This window comes from Ursus arctos, unplaced genomic scaffold (assembly GCF_023065955.2).
Source record: "Ursus arctos isolate Adak ecotype North America unplaced genomic scaffold, UrsArc2.0 scaffold_13, whole genome shotgun sequence".
NCBI classification, from domain to species: Eukaryota; Metazoa; Chordata; class Mammalia; order Carnivora; family Ursidae; genus Ursus; species Ursus arctos.
In genome coordinates, this window is record NW_026622797.1 from 12,887,368 (window position 1) to 12,913,005 (window position 25,638).

General features: G+C 36.2%; 1 protein-coding gene across 1 annotated transcript in view; it reads right to left on the minus strand.

The window, feature by feature from the left end:
* Positions 1-25,638, minus strand: part of OPRM1 (opioid receptor mu 1) — a 47,350-nt gene that overhangs the window by 1,608 nt on the left and 20,104 nt on the right. The window contains 2 exon segments of the mRNA XM_057310934.1: positions 1,225-1,745; positions 2,464-2,816. Of these exon segments, the coding sequence (XP_057166917.1) occupies positions 1,225-1,745; positions 2,464-2,816 (874 nt within the window).

Genomic DNA, 25,638 nt, shown 5'->3' on the forward strand with positions numbered 1-25,638 from the left:
GCTCTGTACTGTAAGGCTTTCCGTCTGCCTCCTCAATTAGACTTCCTCGTCTTTTTTATGGAGGCATCTGTTCTCACAGTCCTGGCTTCCGACCAGGTTCTGACTGAAGGATTTACTTCACTGGGAGTTCGAATTTCAGTTCTGTGTTATAAAATTATGGAGGCTGCGATTTTTGGATGCTGACCCTATTATTTGAAAATTTACTTATTTAAATTAATATTAAGAGTTAAGTGGTATGTTTGATTTACCTTCTAGGTCAGATTCCAAATTTTGCACATGTGGCTTATCAAGGTCATGTTAACTTAGAGACAAATTTTTCTCTTTTCTGATTCTCATGCGATTCTAGTACTGTGTATAAATCTTGACTCGTCCATGCAGGCTGCCCTCTGTACTCTGCGCATAGCAATCTATCTTCCAAAAAATAGTCACTCCTCACCATATTAACCCGGACTGGTATAATGACTGTTAAAAAAGTAAGGTCGTTCTAATAAGTAATATGTTTGATGTTTCCTCTAGAGTTCAGGTATAAAAATTGACAAAGCAATGGCTGGAAAAGTTAGGGCTGGCTGTTTTCTTTCTTTCTTTCTTTCTTTCTTTCTTTCTTTCTTTCTTTCTTTCTCTCTCTCTCTCTTTCTTTCTCTCTCTCTCTCTCTCTCTCTCTTTCTCTCTCTCTTTCTTTCTTTCTTTCTTTCTTTCTTTCTTTCTTTCTTTCTTTCTTTTCTCTTTTCTCCTTTGCTGTGGCACTGATTTGCTGGGAACATCTGGCACCCATCACCACAGTGAGTGAAGTGATGACCCTTTCTCTTTAACTACAGAACCAGAACAGGGTTGACTTTTGAGAAGCGACAGGCATATTGGAATGATATGCATGAAACATAAACACTGGGGGAAATGAGAAGAATTCTAGAACAGCAACACTTCCACAATGTGCTAACATCATTAATTTTGCATAGAAGCAACAGCTGTGAAGATACTGACTTTTAGCAGCTTTATGGATTTCTAGTTGGTGTATCTCTGTAGCTAAATAAATACATACAAATACATAGAGCTGTTTATATAATATACACCATAATTTGCTCTTCTCCTCCCTCAGTCCTCATGGGGGGGAACCGCCATCCCTTAGTTACTGATTCACTTCTAATGGATTAGAAATTTGGATTAGTACAAACTCTATAATTTTTATGTAACCCCCAGTAAGTGTACCCGATTCTAGAAGCTGCATACCTGATGGTTAGTCCTATCCACTGTATTGGCCGTGGAGGGGTGGTCTCTAGTGTTCTGACGGATTCTAGTGGAGTTTTGTTGCTCAATGGTGGAGGAAGTTGGGATACAGAACTCTCTGAAGCATCGTTTGAAGTTTTCATCCAGAAATGCGTAAAGGACTGGGTTCAGGCAGCTGTTTGTGTAACCCAGAGCAATGCAGAAGTGCCAGGAAACGGTCTGGAATGTAGTTTCTGGGATTGTAATCAAGGCTTTAATAATGACATAAATGTGAATGGGGGTCCAGCAGACAATGAACACAGCCACCACCACCAGCACCATCCTGGTGATTCTTCGCAGATTCCTATCCTTTTCTTTGGAGCCAGAGAGCATACGGACACTCTTGAGGCGTAAGATCATCAGTCCATAACACACCGTAATGATGAGGACGGGCATAATGAAGGCAAAGATGAAAACACAGATTTTCAGCAGGTTTTCCCAGTACCAGGTTGGGTGAGAGAATGTGAGTGTACAATCTATGGAACCTGGAAAACAATAATTATAAGGAAGAATTAGCAGCAACATCTAATTATAGCTTTGACCAGAACTAACTTAAAGACATTAAGAGAAGCCAATAAGGGAAGATTTAAAGAAATTGAGGGAGAAACAGCTCTCTGCTGATTTTCAGGGAGAGTTATTTTTAGATTTTTTTCCCCCTAAATATCTCATTTTTTGTCCATTTTGGTCACAGTCAGCTTTCATTCAGTCAACAATTGTGGAACCTTTCACTGTGAGCTAGATCCTCTATGGAGTATATGTTGACATAAAAAATACAATAACTGTCCAAAGTCTATAGGCAGTTCTAGCTAATGGATATTTTCATTCTACTTTTTGATGCGTGGTTGACCATTCTCATACGAGGACTAGAAAAATAAATTTGTCATATTGGCAGCCACTTGAAATTTTTAAACAACTTAATGTTTTTTGGGGTTTAAGTTCTAATCACTCTTGTAGGAGCTATATTCTTATTTTCCCATCATTTTGATGAAGTCAATGCAGAGAAACCAGGAAACAATAGATTATATTCTCTTTAAAATGTTTAGTGTGCTTAAAACTTGCGGGAAAATTCCTATTACAAAGCATTCAAAGGCATTTTGCTAGAAAAAAATCACCAAAATTACAATTTGACTAAGAAGTTGGACCACTCATGACTTCACCAGCATGTCAATCTATAAACCCTTCGTCCCTCAGGCCTGCCCTTACCATGCCTGTACTTTGTTGTTGCCATGAACATTACAGGCAAACCAATGGCCGAAGAGAGGATCCAGTTGCAGACATTGACAATTTTGGCATTGCGGGGAGTACGGAAATCCAGGGCCTTGACGGGATGGCAGACTGCGATGTAGCGATCGACACTCATGGTACAGAGGGTAAAGATGCTGGTGAACATATTATAGTAATCTATGGAGATTACGATCTTGCAGAGGATGGTTCCAAATGGCCATGTGCCCATTAGGTAATTGACACTCTGGAAGGGGAGGGTACTGGTTGCTAAGGCATCTGCTAGAGCGAGGTTGAAAATGTAGATGTTGGTGGCAGTCTTCATTTTGGTGTATCTAGAAGGTGAAGGAGGAATGGTGGCAAAGTCAGAAAAAGACCAGTGTGAAATATATATAAGATTCCAATAATAAAAAATACTACAAGGGTTAGTGGAAAGCACTTAAGATTAGATATGGAAGAACTCTTTTCTGATACTAGATTGGCTATTCATAATCACGTGTCTGTGAGCTAAATGGTTTCTCTACCAACCAGTTTTACAGTCTGTAAGATGGCCATAATAGCAGCTGCCATACTGATTTATTAAGTCTTTTTTTAATGTGCCAGACACTGTGATAGATGTAATAGACACAGGGAGTGCTCAGTCATATATCCAAGTCCACTGATATTCATGAAATGAATATAAAATGAACAATAATTAACTTTAACTCTAAATATGTAAAAAAAAATTTCAGATGTATATAGTTAATAATATGGAAAGTATAATCACGCAAAAATGTGTATGTATATATATTAATGTAATAGTGCAAGTATGTTTATATGTATGTATAAACATATCTGTGTACACACACACACACGCACACGCTATTATGGTGGCACAAAGAAGGAATGAAGGGGTAAGATAAGGGAAGAAGAATGGTATCCTGGAATTGCAAATGTGCAAGTTTAATCTCATATTGGTAAGAGTAGCTTATTCTAGATAGAATACCTAAATAAAGGCATAGAGTTGAAATGGTATGATGTGTGTGTTTTGGCACTGCCAAAAGGTAAAATCGCACCAGAGAATGACAGTAAATCTGATTGCGTAGGACTACGGAGGCCAGTTCATGGAGGGATTTGTATGCCCTTGTAAGAAGGATGAACTTTATCCAATCCATGATGAGGCAGCTAAGTCTGTTTGTTTTGTTTTTATTTTTTAATAGCTTTATCGAGGCATAATTGACATACAATAAATGGCATATAATTAAAGTGTACAATTTGATAAGTTTTGACATATGTACACACTTGCAAAACAACCATCTTAATCAAGATCAGGAATTGGCAAACTGCAGCCTGCGGACTTGGTTGGGCTGCTGTCTGTTTGGTTGGAACACACTCACATTCATTTAATTACTTCTTATCGATAGCTGTTTTGATGATGCAGTGGCAGAGTTGAGTAGCTGTGATAGAGACCATATGGCCTGCAATGCCTAAAATATTTACTTTCTTGCCCTTTACAGCAAAAAATGCCAACTCTTGATCAAGATAATGAACGTATCCATCACCCTCAGAGTTCCTTGTGCAGCTCCTTAATCTTTCATCTTCCCTTTCCTGCCTTGACCCCCGGCCCTAGGCAATCACTCGTCTTGATCTGCTTTCTGTCATTATAGGTTAGTGTTCATATTCTAGAATTGTATGTAAATAGAATCATTCAGTAGTATTCTTTCTGTTTAGCTTCTTTCACTCTGCATAATATTTTGAGATTCATCCACATCTTGTTGCATGTATCAATAATTCATTCTTTTTTCTTACTAAGTATGGATATTATTATTATTATTACTGAGTATGGATATGGATATCATTGTGTGGATATGCCAGACTTGTTTATCCATTCATCTATTAATGGGAATTGAGTTGCAGCTTGTTTTTGGATACTGAAAGTTGGCTGTTATGAACATTAATTAAGTCTTTGCATGAAAATATGTTTTTCTTTCCTTTGTGTGAGTATCTGGGAGTATTGTATGTTTTCAAGGCCACAGAAATTAGAACTTAGAAGTGATGAGCAGGTGGACAAGTGATGACAAGTGGACAACACTAATAAATTACATATGATGGTAGAAATATCTTGCTAATGTATTGTCCACTTGTCAGATGTATTTGGCATTCCACATTACCTTAATGTTAGGAACAGTATTCAATTTCATTCTGGAAAACCATTCCTTTTCCACTTTTAGGCTGTAGGCTTTGTAGTGGGCTCTGTTACTAGTTCAAGGTATCAAAATGTAAAGTGTAAAGTGATTGGGGCCATGATGAATGTTGAGGGATGGTCTCATGTTTCAACCAGAGCCAATAAGATTTGGGGGAGACTTCTGGAGAAAGGGTAAACTATTTTTAGATAATTTAACTGGAGAGAATGTAAGGTTGTTGGAAAAGCCTGTCTGAAAGTGCATCCGATACAGAGGATGTGGATTTGAGAGAGCAAGAGAGGACTATCTACCTGAAGCCTTGGACTTTTTGTTTACAGGGTGCAATCAATTCACTTTAAACTTTAGCCTGTGTTTTTCAGTTACATGAAATTAAGAAGCTAACTCATTTAGCCCAAGATGGCTGTTGGTTGGAGGCAATATTATTATGGACTCATTTTTTAGGGCCTTAATTCAGTATTCAAGAAAGTTTGCTTGGTTTCAATAAGCACCAGGAAGCTGCAGTTATAATGGAGAATTTTATGAACTCTCTCAGGGTCAACAGACTCCAATTGTTTATTTGAGCTCTAAAATTCTGATACCCCATCTTGTCTGTCAAAATCACAGAAGTTGCATTAATGCCCGAAAGTCAGATCTGGGGTTTTTTGAATTGCTTTTGAAGTTTTATTTCTTTAAAAGATTTAAAAAGGAAAAGGTAGATAAATCCATTTAACTTGAGGAGGTAAACCAATTTGATGTTAGTGAAGACTCTAATTGTGGCAAACGAAAAAAAGTGATTCAGACAAGATCCTCCAAAGTCCAACAACAGACAAATAAAAGCAAAATTAAAACTATGACTTTAAGGATTTTAGAATAACTGACCTGGATGCTCAAGAAGTTTAAAAAATTTTGATATTTATAAAAATAAATTTCTCCCACAAAGAAGGAAAAAAACCCAACTCTTATTTGCTACACCAGTGATAATAGACCTGCATGATACAAAAGCATGTTCAACTCATTAGTCACTTTCCCACCCAGCTGACCTTACATTTCACATCTTATCTTTAAGAACGTATTATGTTAAATAATCAGGTTCTTTACTGTCAGTTTTATGACTCAGAATACCTCTAACCTTTTCTTTGGGCTCATCGTGGCACTAGATATTTATTGATGTATGTTTATTTCAGTTAAAAAAATTTTTCTCCCCCAGAACGAGATATTTGTGAAACAAAATTAGGTTAGGGTCCTACATGACAAGAGGAAAATTGATTATCTACAAAAGCTGTTTCAACTGGTATTTTACAGGAACAAAGCTGTTTGACTTTTCTCAATTTATCCAAAGATCCTTTCTCTAAAGATAGCCAGTGTTCTTACCCCAATTACTCACACTTTGAGTCACGGCAGCATATAAAAGAGGGTTTAGCAATTTCCTAAATGTGTGTAAGAGAATTATACAAGACCAAAGGTTTGAGAATTCCAGTCGCCTCCAACGTAATCTATGGGACAGTCTGATCAGAAAAGGGGTCATGCAGTCCAGCAAACACGAGTTTTTCATTCTGTTCTGTTCTGATGCAGTGGTATGAATGTTGCCTCAGAAAAGTTACACGAACAATCGGAGTCACACTATAAGTTATAGGAGTATACAAAGCAGTGTTAGCAAACATGACAAAGAGGTGAGTTAAAGGAAGGATCGTCCTTGTGCTCAGTTTACCTGAGTGGACCTAAGTAGAGCCCCTAGATATTAACATACAAGCCTCTTTCCATCCTTTGTACCTATTCCTTCTTACTGTTCCATGAATGAGTTTGGTGACAAAATGGGCAAGTGACATGGAGGGATATATGACATATCCTTGGAATGTCTCTCCTGGACTCAGAGGGCCTTTCTGACCTTGGCTGGTTTTACTGTGCCCACTGAATGGGGGCTTTTCCTCGAGGTAGAGGCTCAAGCTATTTTTTAAAAAAGTTATTCCCATTGAAATTTTCCTAGTATGTATTTTAAAAAACCTGTTCCAGGTGATTGAGTAGCTTATTTGCTATATAAATCCAAATATATTACCATGCAATTATTATTTTTGAAAAATTATATTCTCAGGACCTTCAGCGTTTGACCCATTTTAGGGAGCTTCCAGATGCTGTGTTGGGGAAGAGACATTATGAAACCCATTTAACTGGTAGCTCAAATATTCTCCCAGGTTTCATATATGCTTTTTATTTGTAAATGCCCTTCTTCTCTTTGTGGTTATAAAAAAATTCTTATTTATTTTCAGACCCATTCTTGGTGTCATTTTTGCAATTATTACTACTTGCCAAAACATCATTGATTTTGACCAACATATGTTGAATGAAGCCATACTGAATAAATTACTTGTGTATACCCAATGGGCTTTGCAATCCTTTTGTTATTGTTTTATTTTGAGTTAATTTTTGTATTGTGATGGCCTTGTCTCTGGCCAGCAAAATAATGACCAAGGAAGCTTGAAAAGAGGAAGAACATATTCTAGAATCCAGCTTGTCAGTTTTGTACCATGTCATCCCCTACACATTGCTCCACTAATTTCTCTAGGAATTCACTACAGCGCCAATTGGGATGTGCAGAAGACTTTCACCTCTTTTTGGACTAATTTTCTGCTCTTTCATGTTTTTACCAAATGGAGTTTTTCTCTCTTTTTTCCTGTTTGCTAATCCCAGTGAAGTAGAAAGTTATCTGATCCAGTAAGGATTCAATGAGCCCTTTCCAGCACTGTGCTTGGAAAGATACTTTTCTTCCACCTGCCCTGGCTTTTATGTCTATACAACCTCACATAAAGAAATCCATGCTTTCAATAGAGAAAATAAAGTATTAATTAGGTGAGCAAAGTGGTTATATGACTACCTACTTAAATTCCTCATTTATTGTCCATTTCATTCTGATATTTCAGGCAAGCATGTGTGTGTGTGTGTGTGTGTGTGAGAGAGAGAGAGAGAAAGAGAGAGAGAGAGAGAGAGAGAGAGAGAGAGAGAGAGAGATTGAGATCTAAAATAAGAACCAAAGCCAAAGCCTATGATAATACTCTCATTAACATAGAGAGACCATATACTAATTTGTTATTTTTTGTTATGTTCTCCACTAGTTTAGGGAAAGAGGGAACAGGCGATTTCTCATTTTGCTATAAAATGTTTTAAAATATTTCACTTATATTTATTTCAAAGTCGCTTTATGTGGTCAATGACCAAATTTCTAATAAGCTTATGCTAAAAAAAGGAGAGAGTAGTAACCTCAGACCTCTGAGTCCTGTGGACAAGAAAGACTATTGCCTGCTAGTTTGGCTCAAAAAAGAAGACAGAGAGAGGCTTATAGGAAATTAAACAAAGAGACACCTCCTTCCAGAGGTTAATTGGCTCTTTCCATCTCTGTGTCACCAGAATGTGATGACCATCAGGGACTTTTTGGGTGTTACTTTCTCTTTATCTACACCTTCTTCATTTTTCATTCTCTCCCATCTCCCATTAAAGACAATTCATGAGAAAAATATCTCTCAAACAGAGCAAGGGAAAAATCTGCTTTCTTGAAGTAGATTGAATGGATTAACCTTTTAAATAGAAAATGTGAAATGAATAAGTGATTATATTTTTGCATTTGTGGCTTGGAAAAAATCAAAGTAAAATCCGTGTTTCCTCTTCATAATTGTGTAGAATCCTAAGAACATTAAAATCGAATACATTTCTACCGTATCAACTCTACTGCTGATCTCATCATTTCATTCTCTGTTGCCTATTCTTTGCCTACTTTCATCTTTATTTCTCTTATTTTATTGTATGCATTTTTGTAAGGTTCTTTAAGTTCTCCTTTTGGAAATGGAACTGAGGTGGAGGATGGAGTGAGAACATGGCTACATGCCCATACACCACTCCTCTGGTCAGAGGAAAAAGTGAGAGACTTCCATTATGGCCAAGAGACTTTGCTTAATCATTTTTTTTTTTTTTTGAATTGTGCTTTTTGGAAGTGCTTATTTCCTGCTTTATTTCATTTCTGAAAATTTTACTTCAGAACATGAATAGCATTTATTTCATCAGAAGTTTATATGGAAAAAATTATGTTTTGCCTACTGATGCCAAATTCTGTGATAAATAATATTTAGTATCATAGAAAAATATTACTATGCTAAATCCTCTGATGTATTTAACCATTATAACTGGTTGAAATATTCTTGTCTTTAGCTTTAGATTTTTGTTTGCAGGAAAATCTTGCAAATAGACGAACTGACTTACAAAACAGCATGAGAACATTTACCTCAGAGCTAGAGCTTTTGGTTCATAAATAACAATGTTTTGCTTTTATTTTAAAGAACTGGTTTTTAGAACTTAGAAATATCTTAGATTTCAAATTTGGAAACTCTAGGAGAAAAAGAGATGTCTTCTATTTTAGAATCTGTAAGTTTTGTACTTAAAAAGTAATCAAATGTACATTACCATTAATTTCAAATAATGGTATGTCCCCAGGTACTTGATTAATAATGAAGGAACAACAATAACAAAAAAGAACACGACTTCAAAATATGATAAAACAATTCTATCAACATCAGTATTAGAACATTGCTTTCTGAAGAAACTCAAGCATATGCTACAGATTATAAATTTTTAGAAGACATGCTCTGCCTGTAAAATTATTAGCTATTATACTTAATACAACAAATATAAGGCTTCATTTATACTTTTGGTGATGATGTGCATATAATCACTCACTATCAGTGAAATATGAAAGATATCACAAATAGGAAAGTTAAAAGAAATAAAAATAGAGAAAATGTCTCCATTCAGCACAGAACTCAGCAGAAGATGGGCACCAATAAATGCTTGTTGAATGGAATTAAATATAGAATGAAGGATTTAGGTTATTTTATTTTATTGTGGTAAGATAAGCCAAACGTTTTTTAGGGAACCAGCAGTTTTTAAAGTAAAAATCAAGAGGGAGTATTCCTTTTTTTCTATCAATTCTTTGTCAAATTAAAAAGAACTTTGGTCAAAAAGGTCATGTAATGATAATTAGGTACTGAAAGGGGCTTTCCAAACCATGTTGTTTGATCACCTGGTTTTATGGTAAAAGGGCCCAAAGAATGGAGAGATGTACAAATGTTTGAGATTGTTTCCCTTCTTCTTTAGGCTTCACCTGAAAGTACAATGTGCCTTCTGTACTGTAATGTGGGCCATGTACATTTCTGGGAGTGTGTTGCTGATAACATTGCAAAGTAGTTTGCCCCAGAAATACTCCGCCTACTATCTAGCTAAAACATGGTAGGTATGCAAAGCTTTTTAATCTTCTTCTCAAAAATGGTCATGCTGGAACATCTTGGAAATCTTGAGACATTTTATCGTTATATTGAATGTTGCAACAGAATCAGAGTTTATATTTATTTATTTATTTTTTCATTTATTTATTTATTTAATTTATTTTAGTATGTTCAATTAGCCAACATATAGTACATCATTAGTTTTTGATGTAGTGTTCAACAATTCATTAGTTTTTTTTTTTAAAAGAATAGCTGAGTAGATATTCTTTGCTTTACTTTCTCACAATCCTTTATCAGTTCTACATAGTTGATCCACAACCTCTCTCTCAAGGGCTCTGACTACCTTTCCAACTCTCTTTTGAATACCTGCGCCTGCTATTGGCTTCTCAAATGCAATATTTCCCCACATGTAGTTATTCTTTCTTACTCCTTAATCACCACTACCACCACCATCACACAATCAACAACCACAAAATAATCAGTAACATCATTTAAAAAGATGTAACATATGGAGAATTGAGGTGATTAGGAAGAAGGATCAACAAGACTTAATTACTTTAAAGAAATAAGGAATAAAGGAGGACGGGTATAATATGAATCCCAAATTCTAGTATGGAAGAATGGAGAGGGTGGTAATACCATTATCTAACAGGGAAGGAATACAGGGAAAGGAGATTTGGTATTGATAGTTTGATTTTGAGCTTATTATGTTGTGGGACAAGGAAAAATGATTATATTTGAATGTCAGCTAGAGCAATTCATTTATAAGTCATCAGCCTCTGGATGGTAATTCCAATCATGCAAGAGGATGAGATCACCTTGTGGCAAGATGCAAAATGTGAACAGTGTTAAGCCAGAGAAGGACAACGTTTCAGAAAAGGACAGAGAAGGAAGGAGGTAAAGGGAAAGGAGAGGATATGAATGTGTTACACAGGATGCATCAGAGTGTGAGTGGGAAGGAAATGAGGTTTAAAATGTCAGAGCCAGAATGTGGGCACAAGTCCTTTAATCACCAGACATACTTTTTTTGTAAGTGGGGGGTTTGACTTTTATAAATATCCAATCAAAATAGTTCTTTCTTATCATGACTGTATTTGATTATATAGTATAAAATGCAATTACTCAGGAATAATAAAACTCTTGATAACTGTTTGAAATAGAGTTTATCAGATTCTTTATTTTGAAAGCATGAATTTGTAGCAGTCCTACAGTCATTAGCACGTTTATATGTGAAATTGCATATTTCATACGTCCTAACATATTGGATCACATCTTACTTATTTGATAAATGCTTTTCTGATAAATCTTATAGCTCATATAAGAAATTTTATATGTATTTCCCTAAATTTGACAATTTATAATTTTGTACAATGCCACTATCAATCTATAAGGGAAAGAAGTTTTTCCAAAGAATCAATAAAAATAAATAAATTTTGATTGGCTATGTTAGAGGAAAATTAAATTAGTTTTCTTCTTTTCCATAGGAAAATGATAATGCAAAATGGTATCAAATAATAAGGCATTCAAAAACTATACAGCCTAAAATTTAGGAAAGTTTTACAAAAGTATGGCAGGGAATTAACTAATAAAAATAGTATTATTATGGATTTTGTGATGTTTGTGGTATTTATCAGCTTTTAAAAATTTGTATTTTTAATGATTTTTCAACCTAATTATTTGCTTTAATTTCTAATTAATTTCAACTCAATCCAATTTAGTTCAATTAATTTAAATTTAATTTCTAAATTAATTTTTAATTTAATTTTAAAAAATCAGTGTCTTAAAGTTCCAAAGCATATGAGCTGTGAGCTCTGCCTCACATATTCTGAGGCCATCCCCGCCTACGTCTCAACTTCCACTCACAGGGTACTTCCTGAGATTCAATCCCGTGATCTCTCTGGTTTCTGCCCTGGGCTTTCTACCACACAAGTTAACTGGAAGGCTTATTTATTGAGTCCGGCAGGGGTGCCTCTGGATGGCACAGTAGTTGTCAATTTAAATAATCTCCTACATCCCATTCTTGGATCTCCTCCATATAATGCAAAACCATCTCATTTCCTCTCTCTGCCTTGCTCTGCCCTGTCACCATTTTACTTCACCATCACTATCCGATGGTACCATGGGATGCTCTATGAGGCATCTTATTCCAGAATTCTAACCAGGAGTGAGGTCAAATCTCTTACTGTTTTGGGTTCACAGATTTGTGATTTATATCCTCCTAAAGGGTTGGCCCCTGGAGTAAGGTAGCGAGGTACGTAAGTGATAAAGGCAGGGCCCCAAATAAAGAGTTGACCTCCCTGTTCTCTTTTTCCTATCCTTCAAATGGACTTGCTCTAGCCCAGAAAGTTCTCTCTCCTCTTTGTGTTGCAGGAAAATTGCAATTTTTGCTAGCTTTCTGTCCTAACCTATGGTTTATTATATAAACTCTATTCTCCCAGTCCTTTAGGCTGAGCTTTCCATAATCAAGCCCAAACTTTTAGAATTCATTCAAAACATTTGTATTTTTTGTCTACCTAGTCTTGCATTTTAAAGCTAGGGCTTTCAAAACTCTATAATGGAACTTACAGTCAAGACCTTATTTTTTCCATCCACTCTGGGTTCTTTCATAGCCTCCTCTTTTTTTGGAAAATAAAGCTCAGCCCCATAGTTTGGTTTTAAATAAAAAAGAGCTGCAGGATTAAAAAGGAATTATTGAAAGGGAATATATGCATTAGATAGTATTTTAGTTTATTGTTTTGCCAAATGCCTATTAGATATCTGGTGAAGAAATGAAATAGGTAGTTGGAGTCTGAAGTCTAGGAGAGAAGACACACAGGAACTGTGAATTTGGGAGAGGTTAACATTTGTATAGTATATAAGCCTGGGGCCATGGAAGACCACTTGAGAAAAAAGTCTTCACAGGGGAGAGAAAATGGCTCAGGTTAAAGCCCTGATAAAGATGGAGAACTAAGGAATAGCCAGGATTTAAAGAAGAAACCCAGAGCTAGGGTGAAAGAAACCAAGAAAGGAAAACTGTTATGGAGTCTGTAGTGGTCAAATTCACCGAATACTGCAGAGATTAAGTAAAATGAGGACAGAGGTATGTTAGTTGGTTTTAGCAAAATACACATTATAAATGGTCTTGACAAGTACCATGGAGTGGTGGGGCTGGAAGATATGTAGATAAGAGCTAAAAATCTCCGCCCCCCAAAAGAGTTAAAAAGCAAATGGGGAGCGAGTTGGGAGGAGGATGTAGAATGCTTTTGCGATATTGTGCTATGCAGAATACAGGGAGTGTGATTTCAAGAAAGGATTTTTTAAAAAACTTAATCTGATGTACCAGAAAACGTGCGTGTAGTATGGAATCATGTAGTGATGAAAATTTGATGAATCGGGGAAGTAAGGGATACTCATGGGAGCAATGTCCTTGAGAAACTGAAAGGAAATAGGATTCACAGCACACATGAATGTCGGGTCCCTTCTTGATTATTACTAGCAGCAAGACTAAAAGTAGGGAGACAGATACAGAAAAGGTCTGCAGACTCATTGAAGACTTTTTTGCATGCTTATATTTTCCCCATGAAATCCTTCTCTTGGCCTCATTTTCCATTTTGTGGTTTCCATTTCTGTTTTTTGTTTCATCAAGCTTCTAGGGAAAAAAATCCATGTTCACTGTCTTCACTTCTACTGTGTAGGCACGCAATAAATATTCGTTAAATGAATGAATGAAGTAAAAGTCTGGGGCATCAATGAACAAAGTTGATGGAGCAAGAGAGGGGAGCAAGATGGGAGATCTGGCAGAGAGGAGAGCAGGAAAGTAAATTCATCAAAGAAACATTTGCTTGGCAGTGGTGGGCACTCACTTGAGATTTGTAGTTTGCAAAACAAGTGGTTAGAATGATGGATGGGAACACTCAGTTTTGAGGGAGTACCAGATTCAGGGTCTGAATTAGAAGGTATGAGTCTGAAAGGAGTTGGGATCCCTAAAGGGGAGATTTTGGAGTTGTTGATGAATCATGGTAGGGTGTGACTATGGAAGATGAGGTTAAAATCAAGCTAGAATAAAATATCACCAGTAAGCCCAATTCAAACACCATCCTTCACAATGCCTCTTGTCCTTCCCATGGTGTGATCTAGACTCTTCCCATAATGACTACTACTGTGATGCTGTTTCCACTACTACTATGTACTCCTCTTGTCCTCACTCTTTCTCTTGTTTTTCTGCTTCCTTCTCTTTCTCTTCCTCTTCCTCCTCCTTTCTTCTTTCTCCTGCTTTTCCTCCTCCAGTTAATCTGGTTTGCATGCAGTTGTGCATTTCTGCTATCTTCCGTGGCACATGTCTTTCTTTCAAAATAGTTATTACATCAAACTTGTCTTTTTTTTCTCTTCAGTCTTTAAATTCATTCAAAATCCTCTATGGTAACACAAGTTATACACAAGTCCCAGATAAAACTAAAGACCGTTGAATTCCCAACTCCAGTATCAAATGGCTGTCTTTTTCCCAAGCGCATACACACACAGTCTTACAGTTTTGGTCTATTACACAGCTTTTACAATAATTATATGCATAAACATATAAACAAAACTCTTAGAAAATGTGCAGTGCTGTATTATTTCCTTAACTCAAGAAGTACCATGCTGTCTGCAGCATTTTTGAGTTTCTTTAGTTTTTCAATCAGCAATATGATTTTGAAGACTCTCCATTTTAATACCTGAGACCTAATTCATTCTTTTTAACTGCTCTCTAGCAGTATTTTATATATCCTCATTTTACATATCCTTTTAGTTGATTGGCATTTGTGTTGTTGACTTCTTCAATATTGACAAGACCGCATGGATTTCGTGTCTGTCCCTTATGCTCATGTGCAAGTCTTCCTCTGGGCCGGCAATGCTGGGCCATGGATGATGCGTGTTTTCTGTTTAGAGAGATCTCCCTAATCATGTGGAAAGAGGGCTGTACTCCCACCTGTAACATGACAGTTTCTGGTTCCTACACTTTCCCCATATTTTGTGTTAAAAAACAGTCTTATGAGTGATATATACTATATCATTATCATTTTAGTTATGACTTTACTGATTATTCTAGAGGTTGAAAATAATTCATGTATTTCTCAGTGAGTTGTATTGCCTATTCCATTAATATGTTTTCATTTTTTGCCCATTTTTGTTGGGTTATCTTTTTCATATTGATTTCTTAGAGGTTAAAAATATATATTGCAAATATTTCCTCGCAGACTACTGCTCTTTATTTTATGTTATTTGTGTGTGTGGTTTTTTTGGTCCCTTAGAAGGATCAAATTTTAATTTACCTTATGGGGTGTGTGTGTGTGTGTGTGTGTGTGTGTTTGTGTGTGTGTGTGCGTGTGCACATTTTTCACAAAGGCCTCTTTTATTCTATTTCAGAAACCATTAAAATTTGTCTCTAAAATTTCCTTTTAATAATTTAAGAAACTTTTTGAATGCATTTTTAAATTAAAAAATGGTGCATGCTTAATGTAAAAATAAATCAAATAATACAAGAAAGTGTGAAGAATAGAATAAAAAATAAACTGAAACTCTAGCCCCTGAAGAGAGGGGATTTCGCCGTTTTGGCCAATATCCTTCCAAACATCTCATACACAAGAAGAATAACGTTTATTAATATTGGCTACATGCCTGTTATGGAATAAGTTGTTTACAAAATTGATGGGACAGGCACTTTATCATTCCCATTTTACAGATGAGCAAACTAAGGCTCAGGAATCAGCAGTCTTACCCAAGTTTGTAAAGCCAGTGAGTGACAGAACTGGGATGCCCCCTGGTCTGTTCACTGCTCTGGTTCCCTCCCCCCAAAAAACAAAAAGTTCCCGAGTCAGGGTCTGAGTCTTAGTACTCTTCCACCAAGCTCATAGTAGGCACTCAAAAGTGCTTATTTTATTTGATTACTTAAAAAATACCCTTAACCTTTTTCAAAGAAACCCCTGCACATAATTTCATCCTGGTGATGAAAGATGTCAGTTTCTCATATTGTGTCTCATTCCTGAATGTGATCAATTTTAGTACTTGAAACAGATTATTTTGGTGCTTACTTCAACATCTGTAAATAACATGCTTATAGTGTACGTAGAGGGTGTAACCTCTAAAGTATCTAGTTTGGTTTGTCATTCAAAGTGGGTTTTGCTCACCTTGTAAATGCTTCTCCATTCATCTTTTTCTTTACTCCCACGGTGTTGATGAGGACTGATTTTATTCCCTTACATCATATTATTTTCTTCTCTCTTTTTTTGCAATTTTACCTCTATCTTTTATGTTTTTGAGCCTCATTAAAATGTGAGAATTTCTTTTTAAAAATTTATTGTGCTTGGCATTCAGAGAACCCTTCCAGTTTAAAGTCTTATCACTTTCTTTAGTCCTGGGAAATTTGGGGCTCTTCTTCAGATACTGCCTCTCTGCCATTCCCTCTGTTCTCTGCTTCTAATAGAGTCATCTGAGCTATTTTGTCTTCCCTTTTGCACCTTATTTGCTTTTCCACTCTCTACTCCTATCCCATTTACTATTCTTCCAGCTCACTGATACACTCTTAGCCTCCCTTCATTCTGTTTTTCAGGTCACCCATAGAGTCTTGAATGCTAAAAATTATGGCCATTATTCTCAGGATTTCAAATTTATTTCTATATTTCACAGACACTTAAGTGTCAGCTATTGCTCTGAGTGTTTTACAAACACTAAATAAATAGGTAGGTATTATGATTATCTCCATTATACAGATGCAAAAACTAAGACAAACAGTGGCTAAATAAATTGCCTTCAGGGCTTCTGACTAGAAATTGCTGGGGCCAGGATTGAGCCCAGGTTGTTTGGGACCTTCATTGCCATCCTTTTTTATTAATAACCATTTCTTATTTCCTAATTGCTTCTTCTTGTTTCATGGGCACAATACTCTTTTTCCTCCTCCTGAAGATACTAAATATATCTTAAAGTCCTTGTGTGATTGCTTTTTCATTGTTTCTTCAAGTGTCAATTCTTTAGCTTGTTGTATTCCCCCCCAGACATCATCTCTTTTATGGCATAGTCATTCTATTAACAACATGATGACTATTGATTTTGAGATGATCCTTGAAATTAATATTCCTTGGCAGACTGTTCACACCTGTGCTGTGCAGCCTGACTGGCAGCAGAGGTTAGAATCTGCTCCTGAGCCTTGTCCACCATAGTTTTCTATAAGAAATGATGGCGGGGTGGGCTTGAGTAGACATAGTCCATTGGTGGCCACCTTCTAATTTTTAGAGCATTTCTGGTCTCTCAGGTACAGCCTAGTATGTCTGCCCCAAACACTGCATCAGTTTTAAAATGGAGAATGTTGCTTCTGTCTAGTCTGTAGACTGGAAAACACACAAAGGTCAACTAACATGGCTGCCAGCTCTGTGGAAATCCAGTCTGTTATGAAATTCCCTGTGCTGTGTCCTCCACAACCCGAGGCTTAGATTGTCTGTTCTCTGTTCCAGATATTCGTTCATGGTTCAGTTTGTCTTATGTAAAAGAATCTTTTTTCTTCTGAATTCATATTTCATGAGTAGAGTCATCAATGACTCTAGCATTCAATCTCATCTGCTGCATCATTCACTCCTTTCAAAAGGAGGAAGAGTGACATACCTAGTTTACATGTTTAGGGTGACAAGTTGGAACAGGGTAAAGAATATGTATACCTTTAACCCTTCTCCTATCTCTTTTTGAGACTCCGATGCTCAAAGGAAACACAGGTTATATCCAACTACTTCACGTTCTATATTTTAAAGGGGCTGATTTCCAAATGAGGAGGTCACCGGTGGTCCAGGACTATGAATAGGTGGATGAGTGTATTTCATTCTGGATTTAGAATTAGGAAACAGTTAATACTGCATATCTAAGTCACACCTACCAGCAAAGGATTCATCCTAATAAAGCTGGTTTTTTTTCTCCATTTCATCTCATCTCTCAGTTGGTTCAAACACTGACAAGGAAAGTAGGTGTGGCATTTAATAGACTCCTATAAACACCCACATTACTTACCAAGAATTTCTCTATAATTTTCATAAATTTACATGTGTCTGCTCATTGATTTATTTTTCTAATTTATGCTATTTAAAAAATAATTTCTGGGGTGTCTGGCTGGCTCAGTCAGAAGAGCATGTGACTCTTGATCTCCAGGTCATGAGTTTGAGCCCCATGTTGGGTGTAGAGATTATTTAAATAAATAAAACTGAAAAAATAATTTCTAAAAGTTGTTCTAGAGTTTGGAGGCTGTGAGTGGAGTGCTGTGCTTGTTTTCAGTCGATCTGAAAATGAAACATTGTATGGTATTTACTCTCAACAAGTCCTTGAGTATTCAATAAAGGCAAATCTTGTACTATTAATGAATCTGAGAATAAATTTCAACTTTTTGCATGCTTGCGTATGAAATCTTAGTGCCGTGCAACCTATGTGGTGATTATATTGGAATTAGCTGTTTTGTCTTTTGGTCTGTAAGCTTCTGGAGTATAGGGACCACACTCAATCTCGACTCTACTGTCTGCTTGCCCAAGCAACATAATGAATTCTCCTGACTCAAATACCTGCATCTATATATCTCTTTAAATACGACATTCCTGTTCATCTCGTATTCTTAAGGAATCCTCTCTACCTTAATAGAAACAAATCATACCTTCTCGTCTGATGTCATCTTATCACTCACATTGATCCCCATTATCTCTCCTCTATCACCAGAGGAGAGCAGGGGATGGCATGTAATGGTAGGGAGGTAGAGGAATATGAGGGGAAAAGCCCCTGCCAGCTTTCAGGGAGCTAGCCTAGTTTCTAACAGCCTGGCTGTGGTATTTTTCTGTGGAACATAATTCTATAGAATATTAACATCATAGGAGAACTCTTCTTGGCCGTGATGCAACAAGACGAAACCAAGTTGACTCTATAACTATGTCTGAACAGAGATAAAACCCAAATCACCCACAACCATAAAAATGCCAAACATCTCCCCTCTCCTGGTTAATATTAAGTGACCGCTGCTTCTTCTTCAATGATGACTCCAGCCCTACTTTGTTTTTTCTGTGTCCTAGATAAAAAAAATCATTGACAGTCATACATCAGATTACTCTTGCTTTGAGACAACACCCTGTCCAGATAGACCTCTGTTTCCTTGAATCCCATCTTAAATCACTAAACAGGAACTAAAATTCCTGTGGTGTACTGTCTCTTTGTGCCAGGCATTGCTATACAGTAGTCCCCCTTATCCGTGTGGACTACATTCCCAAGGATGCCTGAAATTATGGATACACAGGATCAAACCCTGTGTATACTATGTTCTTTCTTATACATCTATACCTATGATAAAACTAATTCCTAAATTAGGTACAATAAGATAAGAGGCTAACCACAATAACTAATAATAAAATAGAGAATTTATATCTATTTCTCTATTATAAAATAGAGAAATTATATCAATATACTGTAATAAAAGTTATGTGAATGTGGTCTCTGTTTCCACCAAAATGTCTTATTGTACTGTGCTCAGCCTTCTTGTGATGATGTGAGATGATAAAATGCCCATGTGATGAGATGATGTGAGGGGAATGAAGATAGACGTTGTGACACAGCATTAGTCTATTGACCTTCAGATGCTAGTTTTAGAAGAAGGGTCATTTTCCTTGAGAGGACTGGTAACTGCAGGTCTGGAAAGCGAAGCCGCAGGTAAGGGGGCACGGCTGTAAGCAGTTTACTTGGATTTTCTTGCTCAGTCTTCCTAACAGACTTATGGATTGCATATTGTCACTTCTTTTTGTAGAGGAATAAACTGGGGTTCACGGAAGTTAAATGGCTTGCTCAGGAATAACAGCGGCAGAGGCAGAATTTAAATCCACATCTCTTATGCTTTACACTCTTCACTATTACATGGCACTGCTACAACACAAACCATGCAATATAAGCTGTCTATATAACAAATACTAACTTTTAAAAAGTGCACTGAGGTTTACAAACACTTCTACATACATTGTGTAGACTAATGCTCACAAAAGTCTTACTGGTAGCTGAAGCAACTATGGTTATTGTCCCCATTTTAAAGGGAACAGAGGTTTGGAGCAGCATCCAGAACAAACGTGTAGCATTATACATTTGAAATACCAAGGTATTTTGTTGCTATGCGAACAAAATACCTGTATAATTTAGATGTTTTGCATGTGGTTGTGTGTGTGTGTGTGTGTCCTGTGGAAAGAACTATTAACCAGTGTTTAACAACAGCACAGCATGTTGGAGAGAATCGTGTATCAAGATACTGTGTAGTGAGTTGAAATAGAAATGTTCTCATTGCTCCTGAGTTTTGCAACAGAGAGATCTAATTAAGATACACAAAGACTCAATTTCAAATTCCATTTGTCAAAACTGTTGATGGGCATTCCCTGTCTACCTCTTCTAATGTGTCATAGAACCTGCCGTTATCTAAATATTTTGGCATTCAATTAATTCCTGCAAAAATAGCTGTCCGAAATCTTTCAGGACCGAATGAATGAGAAATAAAGGTAATACAATTAGTTTCTCTCTAGATCTTCACTTATGTAAAGTAGTCTACTTATGAAGACTGTTTTCCATCCAAGAATTATACATTCTTTATCACTTAATGACCTGGGATGCTGGTCATGGGGATGATCAGCTCATAATCATGATCTCAACTTATATTTTGGGTAAAGAGCCCTCTAATGAATATCTTATTCCTTTTTAAGATCATCTATTACTTTAAAAAACTTTTGTCCCCTTTTATTTTCATATTATTGTGTTCTTCTTCATTATAAGATTGTATACCATTATAAAAAACATGAAGAATATAAAAGTGAAATACCAAACATCATAAGCTTAACATGTAGAGACAAACTCTTGTAACATTTTATTATATTTAATAGTTTAATTTTGTGATCAAAGTTATACACTTCACATTTCCTTTAGCTTAATATAAAAACTATAGGGGACCTTTTGTTATGAAATAGAACATCCGAAGAATTATAGGCATGTCTTTAATTTTCATAAGAAACATTTATATTTTTTTTACAAAAATATTATTTATTTATTTATTTTTGTATGTTATATGTATTTTTTTATTTCAAGCTTTTATTTAAATTCCAGTTTGTTAACATATAGTGTAATATTAGTTTCAGAAGTAGAATTTTGAGATTCATCACTTACGTACAACACTCAGTGCTCATTACAACAACAGACCTCTTTAATACCCAACACCCATTTAACCAATCCTCCACCTACCTCCCCTCCAGCAAGCTTCAGTTCGTTCTCTATAGTCAAGAGTCTATTTTATGGTTTGCCTCTTTTTTTCCCTTCCTCTATGTTCATCAGTTTCATTTCTTAAATTCCACATACGAGTGAAGTCATATAGTATTTGCCTTTCTCTGACTGACTTATTTTGCTTGGCATAATACACTTTAGTTCTATCTATGTCATTCATTGCAAGTGGCAAGATTTCATTCTTTTCGATGGCTAAATAATGCTCCATTTTGTGTGTGTGTGTGTGTGTGTGTGTGTGTGTGTGTGTGTGTATCCCACATCTTCTTTATTCACTCAACAGTAGATGGACATTTGAGCTCTTTCCGTAATTGGTTATTGTTGATAATGCTGCTATAAACATTGGGGTGCATGTGTCTCTTTTTTCTTGTATCCTTTGGGTAAATACTTAGTAGTGCAATTGCTGGATAGTAGGGTAATTCTATTTTTAACTTTTCGAGGAACCTCCATACTGTTTTCTACAGTGGCTGCACCAGTTTGCATTCTCACCAACACTGCAAGAGGGTTCCCCGTTCTCTGCATCCTAGCCAACGTCTGTTGTTCATTTTAGCCATTCTGACAGGTGTGAGGTGCTATCTCATTGTAGTTTTGATTTGTATGTCCCTGATGATGAGTGATGTTGAGCATTTTTTCATATGTCTGTTAGCTATCTGTATGTCTTCTTTGGAAAAATGTCTTTTAATGTCTTCTGCCCATTTCTTCACTGGATTATTTGGTTTTTGGGTGTTAAGTATGATCAGTTCTTTATGGCTTTTGTATACTAACCTTTTATCAGATATATCATTTGCAAATATCTTCTCCCATTCTGAAGCTTGCCTTTTAGTTTTGTTGATTGTCTCCTTCACTGTGCTGAGGCTTTTTATCTTGACGAAATCCCAACAGTTTATTTTTGCTTTTGTTTTCCTTGCTTCCAGTCTCATATCTAGTAAGAAGTTGCTATAGCCAATGTCGAAGAGGTTACTGCCTGTGTTCTCCTCTAGGATTTTGATGGTTTCCTGTCTAACATTTAGGTCTTTCATCCATTTTGAATTTATTGTTGTGTATGGTATTAGAAAGTCAGCCCGTTCCATTCTTTCATATGTTGCTGTTCAGTTTTTTCAACACCGTTTGTTGGAGAAACAGTCTTTTTTTCATTAAATATTCTTTCCTGCTTTGTCAATGAGTAGTTGACCATATTGGGTTTTCTATTCTGTTCCACTGATCTATCTGTCTGTTTCTGTCCCAGTACCATAAGGTTTTGATCACTACAGCTTTGTAATGTAACTTGAAGTCTGGAATTGTGATGCCTTCAGCTTTGCTTTCCCCCTCCTCCAAGATTTCTTTGGCTATTTGAGGTCTTTTGTGGTTCCATACACATTTTAGAATTGTTTGTTTTAGCTTTGTGAAAAATGCTTTGGTATTTTGATAAGGATTGCATTAAGTGTGTAGATTGCTTTGGGTAGTATAGACATTTTAACAATACTTGTTCTTCCAGTTCATGAGCATGGAATGCCTTTCCATTTCTTTGTGTCCTCTTCGACTTCTTTCATAAGTGTTCTATAGTTTTCAGAGTACAGATCTTTTACGTCTTTGATTAGGTTTATTCCTAGGTATCTTATGGTTTTTGGTGCAATTTTACATGGGACTGATTCCTTGATATCTCTTTCTGCTGCTTCATTATTGCTGTATAGAAATGCCACAGATTTCTGTACATTGGTTTTGTATCCTGCTATTTTACTGAATTCATGTATCAGTTCTAGCAATTTTTTGATGGAGTCCTTTGAGTTTTCAACATAGAGTACCATGTCATCGGTGAATAGTTGAAGTTTTACTTCTTCCTTGCTGATTTGGATGCCTTTTATTTATTTGTGTTGTCTGATTGCTGAGGCTAGGACTTCCAGTACTATGTTAAATAAAAATGGTGAGAATGGGCATCCCTGTCTTTTTCTTGACCATAGAGCTCAGTTTTTCCCCATTGAGAATGATATTAGCTGTATGTTTTTCATATATGTCTTTTATGATATTGAGGTATGTTCCCTCTGTCCCTACTTTGTTGAGGCTTTTTATCAAGAATGGATGCTGTACTTTGTCAAATGCCTTTTCTGCAGCTATTGAAAGGATCATATTGTTCTTACTATATTTTCATAATTACTTTTTTTTACCATAAAATCCTCTAAGTGTCAATACTAAGTCAAACATACATTTATTTAACACCTTTTAATTTTTGTGGTAAGCAATGGTTTTGTGGTAAGCAATGGTTATCAACTGAGACATGACCCTCCTGCTTTGAAGGGATCCTTAGTCTGGTAAGAGATGAGAACTGATTGATTTCAAAATAGTATGTTAGATATTATGGCAAGGTAGGGGTGACGTGGCAATGTTGAGAGGAGAACCTAACCTTCATTTAGTGTCAGGAAAGCTGCAATTATTCAAAATATGTTTTATTACCTGGGAATATCCATGAAAATATCAAATTTGCTTCTTGGAGTCATATGCCTAGTCCATGCTGTGGAGGATTGTGTATCTGATGGTGGTAGGAAGAGAGTAGTAGAGGGATGGCCCCAAATAAGCCAATCTACTATCTGTTTTCTAGAAATAAAAGTAAATCTTGTTCTTCCAATTATTCTATCATGTATCTGTTTTCCAGAAATGCTGTTAAATACATTTAAATTGGCAAATTTTACTATTCACTTTACTGATAGTAATTATCAAAATTTTATTGCCAGTTTATTTTCTGCTGTGTGAACTAGGACTTCTTTTTCTTGACCTAAGCTTCATATTTTTAAATGTCTGTGAAATGGTTAGTCCATTGTGTGGATTCATCAGTAAGATGAATCTGGATTTCTTAGCCATACGTTATCTTATAATTTATTTCTTTCCATTTTCTGGGGAAGAACCCCACTCTCATTTTCCCTTGTTATTATGGGTATTGTCACCTCATCTTTCTTCTCCTGGAGAGGTGTAGTCCATTGGCTTTTCAGGGGGAGAAACATCTCACCACTGGTAATTCTCCTAATGTTTGTCAGTTTTTGGTCTATCATGTTTATGCAAGAAGCAGAATTCCATTTACTCATAATCTCTTGGGATATTTCATATTACCCAATCTGTTTTCTTTTTTTCTTTTTTTAAATAATTTTTATTTTGTTATATTAGTCACCATAGAGTACATCCCCAGTTTTTGATGCAATATTCTGTGACTCATTACTTGCGTATAACACCCAGTGCACCATGCAATATGTGCCCTCCTTAATACCCATCACCAGCCTATCCCAATCCTCCACCCTTCTCCCCTCTGAAGCCCTCAGTTTGTTTCCCAGAGTCCACAGTCTCTACCCAATCTGTTTTCAAGGCATGGCATGTGGAATGAACTGGAGTAGAATGTATGGAAAGAATTTGGCATAGGAGTTGAAAAGGCTAGGTTTCCATATTTTTCATAAATGGCCCCATAAGCCATTTGAGAAGAAAAAAAAAAGTGTCACAGGTAAGAGCCACAAGTGAGAAGGGAAGATTTCTATTGACTCTATTTAGGCTGTCTGAAGTAACACCAAGATGCCTTGCTACTTTTATCTGGAGTAATTCCAGCTAGCTTGCCTCTAGCCTGTCCATCTGATGTTTTGCTCACCAGGAAGATAAAGGCATGAAATAGGATGCTTTTCTTTGAATATTTAATTAGGTGACTCCTGAATAAAGGCCTATCTTTCCTTGCAGAAATTCTTCTCAGATTCTTTTAGAATTAATTCTTCCAGATTCAGTTTTTCTCATTCACTAATATCTCCTTACGGCCCTTATCCCATTTGGACTCCTTGGGACAGTGAGTTGGAAGAAGGAAAACGCAGACTCTACGGACTTGGGTTCTCTACTTGAATGTGGAAAACAACCCTGGGATATATATTTGCTTCTAAATTAAACAATAGAATTTTAGAATAGAATTTTAATTTTAGGAATTCTAAGTTTATTTCAATCATTAACTCTCAGAGAAGTGATAATACAAAAGTTATTATTTTCACAAACCAGATAGGGGGCACTTAAACTCAGAGGGTTAAAATTAATCTAGCATTAATATAACAGTGTAATCAATTCAATATACTGAAATATTTCAGCAACCCTATGTCCTATGACCATTTCTTACTCTTTTGGCTTCAGGATAAAAGAGTGAAAAAAATATACAGTCAAATCCTCAAGAAGCTTACATTTTCCAAATTGGAAATTTCCTCTTTCCAGAAATGTACGAAGGGATCACTGATGTAAATAGAAATATAAAAATGGCATGGTGTTTGGCTAGATAACAGATTCAAAAGCCAAACTTGATCTATAGCTGTCAGCACTGAGTCTGGCATACAAACTCTCCCCTGATCAGTGTGTTGATATGAATTATTGGCATCCATTTGTCACAGCATAAAAACATGCTATTGGGGATCTGTCCAAATTAGACAGTAGCTATGGATCACAACTGAATTTTTGTAATTGAAAGTTTCACA